General features: G+C 33.2%; 2 protein-coding genes across 2 annotated transcripts; both read left to right on the top strand.

Annotated features, from left to right (window-relative positions):
- The first annotated feature begins 753 nt into the window (after positions 1-753).
- LOC6550201 lies at positions 754-1494 on the top strand. Its single transcript, XM_001977521.3, has 2 exons — positions 754-821; positions 884-1494. The coding sequence occupies exons 1-2, from the start codon at positions 780-782 to the stop codon at positions 1439-1441; spliced, it is 600 nt and encodes a 199-aa protein (XP_001977557.1). The 5' UTR covers positions 754-779; the 3' UTR covers positions 1442-1494.
- A 10309-nt stretch (positions 1495-11803) lies between these two features.
- On the top strand, positions 11804-12799 carry LOC6550200. Its single transcript, XM_001977520.3, has 2 exons — positions 11804-11904; positions 12174-12799. The coding sequence occupies exons 1-2, from the start codon at positions 11839-11841 to the stop codon at positions 12750-12752; spliced, it is 645 nt and encodes a 214-aa protein (XP_001977556.1). The 5' UTR covers positions 11804-11838; the 3' UTR covers positions 12753-12799.
- Positions 12800-13032: the final 233 nt, after the last annotated feature.

The raw sequence follows: 13032 nt of genomic DNA, 5'->3' as shown, positions 1-13032 counted from the left end.
TGATGACGCCGTATACCTTGTGGTGAAGCAAACCATGTCATTCATTGGAATCCGTATATGAAATCCGAACCGAATGACCAGCGATTGCAATTGAAACTTGTGAAAATGGTGTGACTGCACGGTGGCCATTACTCTGCGAATTGCTCTAAGATTTGGTGCTAACAATTTGGTTTAATAATTGGGTTAGAAGATTAAACATGGCGTAAGAATAAAGTGTGGAAATGGATTTCAATTTAAATGTTTAGTTTTTTTTTAAATATATTCTGTAATTTTCCTTACTACTTAAGCCAGAAAGTAGGCAAATATATTTGAAATGCGGTGTTATATTTGAAAGTACAGCTTTTTGTGCATGGAAGTCAGCCCAACAGTATGATTTAAAATCGATCGGTTATTTAATTAGTGGTTATAAGTCTTTCAGGCCTAGCGTTATCTATTGGGCTTTTATATTTTATAGATAAATTCGGTGTCCAATTGATCAATTGGCTTAATGCCTTATCACAGCGCCAATGTGACTGGCTCAAGTTCAATGTAGTCTTAACCCTCTTTGTTAACAATAGAAATAAATGCAAAGTCTAGGATAAATATAAATATAATGTCCATACCATCAGCAGAAATAACATGTAGTTACATTAAAGTCAGAGCTGGGAAAAAGCGTTTGAAGGTACAAGTCGGCAAGATGTCTAGAATTTGTGTATGTGCACGTAGAGGGTTAAAACAACATCGATATAAAAGGAGCCCATCGGAAAATAGTTGTAATAGTTGCTGAAAACGACGACAACATGAAGTATACCATTATTATTTTGGCTTTGTGCCTGCTCTGCGTAAGTTTTGCAATGGAAAATGCAAATTACTTGCGTAATAGTAATAAACATTTCAATTCCAGGTAAATGCATTGGTGGCGCCTGTTCCCAGCGCCGTGGACTCCTCGCCAGAACTGGACGATGTGACCGATGGCAGCTTGGAGGTGGAGGTGGACTTCAGTCTGCTGAGTACGACCTACAAGTCCCTGAAGATCGCCCTGCGCAGCATCAAGGGACTCAATTGCATCCTCAAGTGGGTGGCGGGCATCCAGGACAGTGCGACGCAGTTCAACACGGACGTGGTCCTGTGCGGGGTCACCGCCAGCAAGGATGTGACCAAACTGATCAACGCCAACAAGAAGATCCTCAGCACCTGCAACGACCTCATCAATCTCAGGTCGAACACTTGCCCTCAGACGGACGATGAGCAGTCCAAGGTCTCCGGCAGCTGCTTTGTGAAGACCCTGCGCAAGGTGTGGTCCCTGAAGAAGCAAGTGGACAACGCCATCCAGCTGGCCAAGAAGATCCCGCAAACCGGACCGAATGCGGTCGCCTGTGTGTCCGATGCAGTCACCACCCTGACCACCTACTACACCGCCTTTCCCCAGAACATCGTCAGCTGCTCCAAGCTCACTTCTTAGGAGCTCAGTGCCCACAATCAATTCAAGCATTCAATAAAAATTTTGGTACTTCAGCCTTGCGACATTTCCTAATTTTTTGAATTTCTAACATAATCACATCAAAAAAATGACAAAATTTAAAAAAAAAAATAAATTTCTAAATTTGAATGCAGACTTTTAGAGAATTGCGCCAGAAACATTTAGAGGTATGCCACTTCAAAATCCGATCAAGATAAGTTGAGTTATGGAGTTTGGAACTTCAGTCTTGTGACATTTCTTTATTTTTTGAGTTTCTACAACTTTACACATCAGAAAAATGACAAAAAAATTAAAAAAAAAATAAATTTCTAAATTTGAATGCAGATTTTTAGAGAATTGCGCCACAAACATTTAGAGGTATGCCACTTCAAAATCCGATAAAGATTAGTTGAGTTATGGGGTTTAGAACATCAGCTTTGGGGCATTTTTTGAATTTCTGCAATATCAGAAAAATATCATCAGAAAAAGACAAAAAAATTTAAAAATTTTTGAAAAAAAGTAAATTTTAAAATTTGAATGCAGATCTTTAGAGAATTGCGCCAGAATCATTTAGAGGTATGCCACTTCAAAATCCGATAAAGATTAGTTGCGTTATGGGGCTTAGAACATCAGTTTTGGGGCATTTTTGAATTTTGCAATTAATTACATCAGAAAAATGACAAAAAAATTAAAAAATTTTTGAAAAAAAATAAATTTTAAAATTTGAATGCAGATCTTTAGAGAATTGCGCCAGAATCATTTAGAGGTATGCCACCTCAAAATCCGATAAAGATTAGTTGAGTTATGGGGTTTAGAACATCAGTTTTGGGGCATTTTTTGAATTTCTGCAATATCAGAAAAATATCATCAGAAAAAGACAAAAAAATTAAAAAAATTTTGAAAAAAAGTAAATTTTAAAATTTGAATGCAGATCTTTAGAGAATTGCGCCAGAATCATTTAGAGGTATGCCACTTCAAAATCCGATAAAGATTAGTTGCGTTATGGGGCTTAGAATATCAGCTTTGGGGCATTTTTGAATTTTGCAATATCTTACATCAGAAAAATGACAAAAAAATTAAAAAATTTTTGAAAAAAAATAAATTTTAAAATTTGAATGCAGATCTTTAGAGAATTGCGCCAGAATCATTTAGAGGTATGCCACTTCAAAATCCGATAAAGATTAGTTGAGTTATGGGGTTTACAACATCAGCTTTGGGGCATTTTTTGAATTTCTGCAATATCTTACATCAGAAAAATGACAAAAAAATTAAAAAATTTTTGAAAAAAAATAAATGTTAAAATTTGAATGCAGATCTTTAGAGGATTGCGCCAGAATCATTTAGAGGTATGCCACTTCAAAATCCGATAAAGATTAGTTGCGTTATGGGGCTTAGAATATCAGCTTTGGGGCATTTTTGAATTTTGCAATATCTTACATCAGAAAAATGACAAAAAAATTAAAAAATTTTTGAAAAAAAATAAATTTTAAAATTTGAATGCAGATCTTTAGAGAATTGCGCCAGAATCATTTAGAGGTATGCCACTTCAAAATCCGATAAAGATTAGTTGAGTTATGGGGTTTACAACATCAGCTTTGGGGCATTTTTTGAATTTCTGCAATATCAGAAAAATATCATCAGAAAAAGACAAAAAAATTTAAAAATTTTTGAAAAAAAGTAAATTTTAAAATTTGAATGCAGATCTTTAGAGAATTGCGCCAGAATCATTTAGAGGTATGCCACTTCAAAATCCGATAAAGATTAGTTGCGTTATGGGGCTTAGAACATCAGTTTTGGGGCATTTTTGAATTTTGCAATTAATTACATCAGAAAAATGACAAAAAAATTAAAAAATTTTTGAAAAAAAATAAATTTTAAAATTTGAATGCAGATCTTTAGAGAATTGCGCCAGAATCATTTAGAGGTATGCCACCTCAAAATCCGATAAAGATTAGTTGAGTTATGGGGTTTAGAACATCAGTTTTGGGGCATTTTTTGAATTTCTGCAATATCAGAAAAATATCATCAGAAAAAGACAAAAAAAATTAAAAAAATTTTGAAAAAAAGTAAATTTTAAAATTTGAATGCAGATCTTTAGAGAATTGCGCCAGAATCATTTAGAGGTATGCCACTTCAAAATCCGATAAAGATTAGTTGCGTTATGGGGCTTAGAATATCAGCTTTGGGGCATTTTTGAATTTTGCAATATCTTACATCAGAAAAATGACAAAAAAATTAAAAAATTTTTGAAAAAAAATAAATTTTAAAATTTGAATGCAGATCTTTAGAGAATTGCGCCAGAATCATTTAGAGGTATGCCACTTCAAAATCCGATAAAGATTAGTTGAGTTATGGGGTTTACAACATCAGCTTTGGGGCATTTTTTGAATTTCTGCAATATCTTACATCAGAAAAATGACAAAAAAATTAAAAAATTTTTGAAAAAAAATAAATGTTAAAATTTGAATGCAGATCTTTAGAGGATTGCGCCAGAATCATTTAGAGGTATGCCACTTCAAAATCCGATAAAGATTAGTTGAGTTATGGGGTTTAGAACATCAGCTTTGGGGCATTTTTTGAATTTCTGCAATATCTTACATCAGAAAAATGACAAAAAAATTAAAAAATTTTTGAAAAAAAATAAATTTTAAAATTTGAATGCAGATCTTTAGAGGATTGCGCCAGAATCATTTAGAGGTATGCCACTTCAAAATCCGATAAAGATTAGTTGAGTTATGGGGTTTAGAACATCAGCTTTGGGGCATTTTTTGAATTTCTGCAATATCAGAAAAATATCATCAGAAAAAGACAAAAAAATTAAAAAATTTTTGAAAAAAAATAAATGTTAAAATTTGAATGCAGATCTTTAGAGGATTGCGCCAGAATCATTTAGAGGTATGCCACTTCAAAATCCGATAAAGATTAGTTGAGTTATGGGGTTTAGAACATCAGCTTTGGGGCATTTTTTGAATTTCTGCAATATCAGAAAAATATCATCAGAAAAAGACAAAAAAATTAAAAAATTTTTGAAAAAAAATAAATTTTAAAATTTGAATGCAGATCTTTAGAGAATTGCGCCAGAATCATTTAGAGGTATGCCACTTCAAAATCCGATAAAGATTAGTTGAGTTATGGGGTTTAGAACATCAGCTTTGGGGCATTTTTTGAATTTCTGCAATATCTTACATCAGAAAAATGACAAAAAAATTAAAAAAATTTAAATAATAAAGAAAATAAAAAATAAAGATTAGTTGAGTTATGGGGTTTAGAACATCAGTTTTGGGGCATTTTTTGAATTTCTGCAATATCAGAAAAATATCATCAGAAAAAGACAAAAAAATTAAAAAAATTTTGAAAAAAAGTAAATTTTAAAATTTGAATGCAGATCTTTAGAGAATTGCGCCAGAATCATTTAGAGGTATGCCACTTCAAAATCCGATAAAGATTAGTTGCGTTATGGGGCTTAGAATATCAGCTTTGGGGCATTTTTGAATTTTGCAATATCTTACATCAGAAAAATGACAAAAAAATTAAAAAATTTTTGAAAAAAAATAAATTTTAAAATTTGAATGCAGATCTTTAGAGAATTGCGCCAGAATCATTTAGAGGTATGCCACTTCAAAATCCGATAAAGATTAGTTGAGTTATGGGGTTTACAACATCAGCTTTGGGGCATTTTTTGAATTTCTGCAATATCTTACATCAGAAAAATGACAAAAAAATTAAAAAATTTTTGAAAAAAAATAAATGTTAAAATTTGAATGCAGATCTTTAGAGGATTGCGCCAGAATCATTTAGAGGTATGCCACTTCAAAATCCGATAAAGATTAGTTGAGTTATGGGGTTTAGAACATCAGCTTTGGGGCATTTTTTGAATTTCTGCAATATCTTACATCAGAAAAATGACAAAAAAATTAAAAAATTTTTGAAAAAAAATAAATTTTAAAATTTGAATGCAGATCTTTAGAGGATTGCGCCAGAATCATTTAGAGGTATGCCACTTCAAAATCCGATAAAGATTAGTTGAGTTATGGGGTTTAGAACATCAGCTTTGGGGCATTTTTTGAATTTCTGCAATATCAGAAAAATATCATCAGAAAAAGACAAAAAAATTAAAAAATTTTTGAAAAAAAATAAATGTTAAAATTTGAATGCAGATCTTTAGAGGATTGCGCCAGAATCATTTAGAGGTATGCCACTTCAAAATCCGATAAAGATTAGTTGAGTTATGGGGTTTAGAACATCAGCTTTGGGGCATTTTTTGAATTTCTGCAATATCAGAAAAATATCATCAGAAAAAGACAAAAAAATTAAAAAATTTTTGAAAAAAAATAAATTTTAAAATTTGAATGCAGATCTTTAGAGAATTGCGCCAGAATCATTTAGAGGTATGCCACTTCAAAATCCGATAAAGATTAGTTGAGTTATGGGGTTTAGAACATCAGCTTTGGGGCATTTTTTGAATTTCTGCAATATCTTACATCAGAAAAATGACAAAAAAATTAAAAAAATTTTGAAAAAAAAAAAATTTTAAAATTTGAATGCAGATCTTTAGAGGATTGCGCCAGAATCATTTAGAGGTATGCCACTTCAAAATCCGATAAAGATTAGTTGAGTTATGGGGTTTAGAACATCAGCTTTGGGGCATTTTTTGAATTTCTGCAATATCTTACATCAGAAAAATGACAAAAAAATTAAAAAATTTTTGAAAAAAAATAAATTTTAAAATTTGAATGCAGATCTTTAGAGAATTGCGCCAGAATCATTTAGAGGTATGCCACTTCAAAATCCGATAAAGATTAGTTGCGTTATGGGGCTTAGAATATCAGCTTTGGGGCATTTTTGAATTTTGCAATATCTTACATCAGAAAAATGACAAAAAAATTAAAAAATTTTTGAAAAAAAATAAATGTTAAAATTTGAATGCAGATCTTTAGAGAATTGCGCCAGAATCATTTAGAGGTATGCCACTTCAAAATCCGATAAAGATTAGTTGCGTTATGGGGCTTAGAATATCAGCTTTGGGGCATTTTTGAATTTTGCAATATCTTACATCAGAAAAATGACAAAAAAATTAAAAAATTTTTGAAAAAAAATAAATTTTAAAATTTGAATGCAGATCTTTAGAGGATTGCGCCAGAATCATTTAGAGGTATGCCACTTCAAAATCCGATAAAGATTAGTTGAGTTATGGGGTTTAGAACATCAGCTTTGGGGCATTTTTTGAATTTCTGCAATATCAGAAAAATATCATCAGAAAAAGACAAAAAAATTAAAAAATTTTTGAAAAAAAATAAATGTTAAAATTTGAATGCAGATCTTTAGAGAATTGCGCCAGAATCATTTAGAGGTATGCCACTTCAAAATCCGATAAAGATTAGTTGAGTTATGGGGTTTAGAACATCAGCTTTGGGGCATTTTTTGAATTTCTGCAATATCTTACATCAGAAAAATGACAAAAAAATTAAAAAATTTTTGAAAAAAAATAAATTTTAAAATTTGAATGCAGATCTTTAGAGGATTGCGCCAGAATCATTTAGAGGTATGCCACTTCAAAATCCGATAAAGATTAGTTGAGTTATGGGGTTTAGAACATCAGCTTTGGGGCATTTTTTGAATTTCTGCAATATCAGAAAAATATCATCAGAAAAAGACAAAAAAATTAAAAAATTTTTGAAAAAAAATAAATGTTAAAATTTGAATGCAGATCTTTAGAGGATTGCGCCAGAATCATTTAGAGGTATGCCACTTCAAAATCCGATAAAGATTAGTTGAGTTATGGGGTTTAGAACATCAGCTTTGGGGCATTTTTTGAATTTCTGCAATATCAGAAAAATATCATCAGAAAAAGACAAAAAAATTAAAAAATTTTTGAAAAAAAATAAATTTTAAAATTTGAATGCAGATCTTTAGAGAATTGCGCCAGAATCATTTAGAGGTATGCCACTTCAAAATCCGATAAAGATTAGTTGAGTTATGGGGTTTAGAACATCAGCTTTGGGGCATTTTTTGAATTTCTGCAATATCTTACATCAGAAAAATGACAAAAAAATTAAAAAAATTTTGAAAAAAAAAAAATTTTAAAATTTGAATGCAGATCTTTAGAGGATTGCGCCAGAATCATTTAGAGGTATGCCACTTCAAAATCCGATAAAGATTAGTTGAGTTATGGGGTTTAGAACATCAGCTTTGGGGCATTTTTTGAATTTCTGCAATATCTTACATCAGAAAAATGACAAAAAAATTAAAAAATTTTTGAAAAAAAATAAATTTTAAAATTTGAATGCAGATCTTTAGAGAATTGCGCCAGAATCATTTAGAGGTATGCCACTTCAAAATCCGATAAAGATTAGTTGCGTTATGGGGCTTAGAATATCAGCTTTGGGGCATTTTTGAATTTTGCAATATCTTACATCAGAAAAATGACAAAAAAATTAAAAAATTTTTGAAAAAAAATAAATGTTAAAATTTGAATGCAGATCTTTAGAGAATTGCGCCAGAATCATTTAGAGGTATGCCACTTCAAAATCCGATAAAGATTAGTTGCGTTATGGGGCTTAGAATATCAGCTTTGGGGCATTTTTGAATTTTGCAATATCTTACATCAGAAAAATGACAAAAAAATTAAAAAATTTTTGAAAAAAAATAAATTTTAAAATTTGAATGCAGATCTTTAGAGGATTGCGCCAGAATCATTTAGAGGTATGCCACTTCAAAATCCGATAAAGATTAGTTGAGTTATGGGGTTTAGAACATCAGCTTTGGGGCATTTTTTGAATTTCTGCAATATCAGAAAAATATCATCAGAAAAAGACAAAAAAATTAAAAAATTTTTGAAAAAAAATAAATGTTAAAATTTGAATGCAGATCTTTAGAGAATTGCGCCAGAATCATTTAGAGGTATGCCACTTCAAAATCCGATAAAGATTAGTTGCGTTATGGGGCTTAGAATATCAGCTTTGGGGCATTTTTGAATTTTGCAATATCTTACATCAGAAAAATGACAAAAAAATTAAAAAATTTTTGAAAAAAAATAAATGTTAAAATTTGAATGCAGATCTTTAGAGAATTGCGCCAGAATCATTTAGGGGTATGCCACTTCAAAATCCGATAAAGATAAGTTGAGTTATGGGGTTTAGAACATCAGCTTTGGGGCATTTTTTGAATTTCTGCAATATCAGAAAAATATCATCAGAAAAAGACAAAAAAATTAAAAAATTTTTGAAAAAAAATAAATTTTAAAATTTGAATGCAGATCTTTAGAGAATTGCGCCAGAATCATTTAGAGGTATGCCACTTCAAAATCCGATAAAGATTAGTTGCGTTATGGGGCTTAGAATATCAGCTTTGGGGCATTTTTGAATTTTGCAATATCTTACATCAGAAAAATGACAAAAAAATTAAAAAATTTTTGAAAAAAAATAAATGTTAAAATTTGAATGCAGATCTTTAGAGAATTGCGCCAGAATCATTTAGAGGTATGCCACTTCAAAATCCGATAAAGATTAGTTGCGTTATGGGGCTTAGAATATCAGCTTTGGGGCATTTTTGAATTTTGCAATATCTTACATCAGAAAAATGACAAAAAAATTAAAAAATTTTTGAAAAAAAATAAATGTTAAAATTTGAATGCAGATCTTTAGAGGATTGCGCCAGAATCATTTAGAGGTATGCCACTTCAAAATCCGATAAAGATTAGTTGAGTTATGGGGTTTAGAACATCAGCTTTGGGGCATTTTTTGAATTTCTGCAATATCAGAAAAATATCATCAGAAAAAGACAAAAAAATTAAAAAATTTTTGAAAAAAAATAAATGTTAAAATTTGAATGCAGATCTTTAGAGAATTGCGCCAGAATCATTTAGAGGTATGCCACTTCAAAATCCGATAAAGATTAGTTGCGTTATGGGGCTTAGAATATCAGCTTTGGGGCATTTTTAAATTTTGCAATATCTTACATCAGAAAAATGACAAAAAAATTAAAAAATTTTTGAAAAAAAATAAATGTTAAAATTTGAATGCAGATCTTTAGAGAATTGCGCCAGAATCATTTAGGGGTATGCCACTTCAAAATCCGATAAAGATAAGTTGAGTTATGGGGTTTAGAACATCAGCTTTGGGGCATTTTTTGAATTTCTGCAATATCAGAAAAATATCATCAGAAAAAGACAAAAAAATTAAAAAATTTTTGAAAAAAAATAAATGTTAAAATTTGAATGCAGATCTTTAGAGAATTGCGCCAGAATCATTTAGAGGTATGCCACTTCAAAATCCGATAAAGATTAGTTGCGTTATGGGGCTTAGAATATCAGCTTTGGGGCATTTTTGAATTTTGCAATATCTTACATCAGAAAAATGACAAAAAAATTAAAAAATTTTTGAAAAAAAATAAATGTTAAAATTTGAATGCAGATCTTTAGAGAATTGCGCCAGAATCATTTAGAGGTATGCCACTTCAAAATCCGATAAAGATTAGTTGCGTTATGGGGCTTAGAATATCAGCTTTGGGGCATTTTTGAATTTTGCAATATCTTACATCAGAAAAATGACAAAAAAATTAAAAAATTTTTGAAAAAAAATAAATTTTAAAATTTGAATGCAGATCTTTAGAGAATTGCGCCAGAATCATTTAGAGGTATGCCACTTCAAAATCCGATAAAGATTAGTTGAGTTATGGGGTTTAGAACATCAGCTTTGGGGCATTTTTTGAATTTCTGCAATATCTTACATCAGAAAAATGACAAAAAAATTAAAAAATTTTGAAAAAAAAAAATTTTTAAATTTGAATGCAGATCTTTAGAGGATTGCGCCAGAATCATTTAGAGGTATGCCACTTCAAAATCCGATAAAGATTAGTTGAGTTATGGGGTTTAGAACATCAGCTTTGGGGCATTTTTTGAATTTCTGCAATATCAGAAAAATATCATCATAAAAAGACAAAAAAATTAAAAAATTTTTGAAAAAAAATAAATGTTAAAATTTGAATGCAGATCTTTAGAGAATTGCGCCAGAATCATTTAGAGGTATGCCACTTCAAAATCCGATAAAGATTAGTTGCGTTATGGGGCTTAGAATATCAGCTTTGGGGCATTTTTGAATTTTGCAATATCTTACATCAGAAAAATGACAAAAAAATTGAAAAATTTTTGAAAAAAAATAAATTTTAAAATTTGAATGCAGATCTTTAGAGGATTGCGCAAGAATCATTTAGAGGTATGCCACTTCAAAATCCGATAAAGATTAGTTGAGTTATGGGGTTTAGAACATCAGCTTTGGGGCATTTTTTGAATTTCTGCAATATCAGAAAAATATCATCAGAAAAAGACAAAAAAATTAAAAAATTTTTGAAAAAAAATAAATTTTAAAATTTGAATGCAGATCTTTAGAGAATTGCGCCAGAATCATTTAGGGGTATGCCACTTCAAAATCCGATTAAGATAAGTTGAGTTATGAGATCGAGGTTCCTGAGATCGACGCGTTTATCCGGACGGACGGAGATGGCCATATCAACTCAACTATTGATCCTGATCAAGACTGTATATACGTTATGTGGTCAGAAACGCTTCCTTCTGCCTGATAAATACTTTTCAACGAATCTAGTATACCCGTTTACTCTACGAGCAACGGGTATAAATATGTTTAGTTACTGCTAACCAAAAGTATATGCCCCTAAACAAAAACTAGTGCAAGTGTACTTTCTATCACTATTGAAAATTTGTTCTTGTTTTTGTTTTTATTTATTAAGTTGATAAAAATGAAAGTGTGACAAAAACAACATTTCCCAACAGATATGATCACCTTAACCTAGGGCCACTAGATTTCCTATTCAGCCATGAGCAATGCTTGGAGATAAAGAGGCTTTCATTTGTATTATAAAAGGTATTTTATACGCTTGATACTTCTTGTTAATACTCCTGCTTATTTCTAATTTAGATTTTAAGCACTTTAAATATTAGAAAGCTGTCAGTTGGACGTTGACAACGTAGAGAGGTGACTTTTCCAAGGGCTTTGTTTTGCTAAAGCCGCCTGTAAAAAAAACACACATCGATTTCTGGGAGCAACAGTCCACCTGCGATTGTGCAGGTGCAGCATCGAGATATGGGAATGGCTATCTGGGGGATCTTCCAGTGCTGCCATTATCGGGTTAGCGGTATCGACACCACCCACCCGTGGAAGCCCTGTCCAATCTGGCTATCTCCCTTTGTGTGTCCACGCTGCATAGATAATGCCAAATTAGTTTCGGACTTAATTAAGGCATACATATCGGCTTACCAAAGTGTATGTGCGAATCGAACCTCCACGATCGCCACTCAACTGATATGGCTCCGGGCAATCTTCTATATAAACAAACCCCACGGATCGGTCGGCAAACATTCGCCAGCGAAGTAATCCACCAGCAACATGAAAGTGCTCAACATCTGCCTCCTGGTCGTGGCCTCCGCCAGCTTCCTCCTGGTCACCGCCAACGTAAGTCAGCCGGTTGCCGCAAATTCAGCCAAGTGTCAAAGTTAAAAGAAGTTTAAAAAAAGAGAAAAGTGCGAAGAGAAAACTCTTAAAAAAAGAATCACCGCTTTAGGCAGTTTATTTTTTTTATATTTTTTTTACAAAGTACGCATTGAAGAAGCCCGTCTTGTTCGCTAAATTTGCAAGTTGTTTTGTAAATTCTTGTGCTGCTAAAATGCAAATATTCCTTGATCTAAGGTGTTTTAAGAAAAACAATTTCCCACTTATTCCAGGCCAATGCCGTCGGTGCCTTCGAGGACTTCGAGGCCTACACCGATGCCGAGCTCGAGGAGCTCTCCGCCGCCGAGTTGATGGCTATGGAGGAGGAGTTCATGGGCGTCGAGCAGTTCGGCTTCATTAGGTCGTGCCGCAAGATTCTGGTCGCTGGATTCAAGGGCATCAACGGCACCAAGTGCATCGTCGAGGAGGTGGCCAATGTGCTGCTCACCTGCACCAACTACGTGGACGAGCTGGGCACCTGCACCGGCAACATTCCCAAGGACGTCCAGGCCATGCTGGACAATGCCAAGCAGATGATCATCACCAGCAACAAGATCATCAACCTGAAGTCCGAGCTGTGCGCCACCACCTCCAGGGGCGTCGTCTCCTCCACCAAGAGCTTCATGCGCTGCACCCTGAAGGCCTTCTATGCCACCATGTCCCTTGTCCGCCGCATGAACACGATGATCAAGCAGGGCGCCGCCCTGCCCTTCGACACCTCCTCCTGCTACGTGGATGCCACCAAGAAGGTGGTCGACGGCTGCAACGCCTTCGTGCCCAACATCAACACCTGCATCGCCAGCATGACCTAAGTGGTTCCCAAAACTGATAATAAAACAATGCATTTATGCGCAAAGCAGATGGCTTCTTCTCATTTGGGACTCGGACTCTTCCAAGCTCTCTGGCCTCCATAGTTTCTCAGATCCGGATACGGAGATACGGATGCACAGATACGGATTGATCATACAAATGTAGCACATATCTTCACCTGACCTCCTTGCCTGCAACCACGACTTTAGATAGCACTGCGATCTGCCAGTGTCATGATCCTCCTCTTCATCGGATCATGGTACAATGTGGAGTGCAAGGATG

Source organism: Drosophila erecta, unplaced genomic scaffold (assembly GCF_003286155.1).
Source record: "Drosophila erecta strain 14021-0224.00,06,07 unplaced genomic scaffold, DereRS2 tig00000126-arrow-pilon, whole genome shotgun sequence".
Lineage (NCBI taxonomy): Eukaryota > Metazoa > Arthropoda > Insecta > Diptera > Drosophilidae > Drosophila > Drosophila erecta.
The sequence above is the reverse complement of the archived record's forward strand: the minus strand, read 5'-3'. Positions and strand labels throughout refer to the sequence as shown.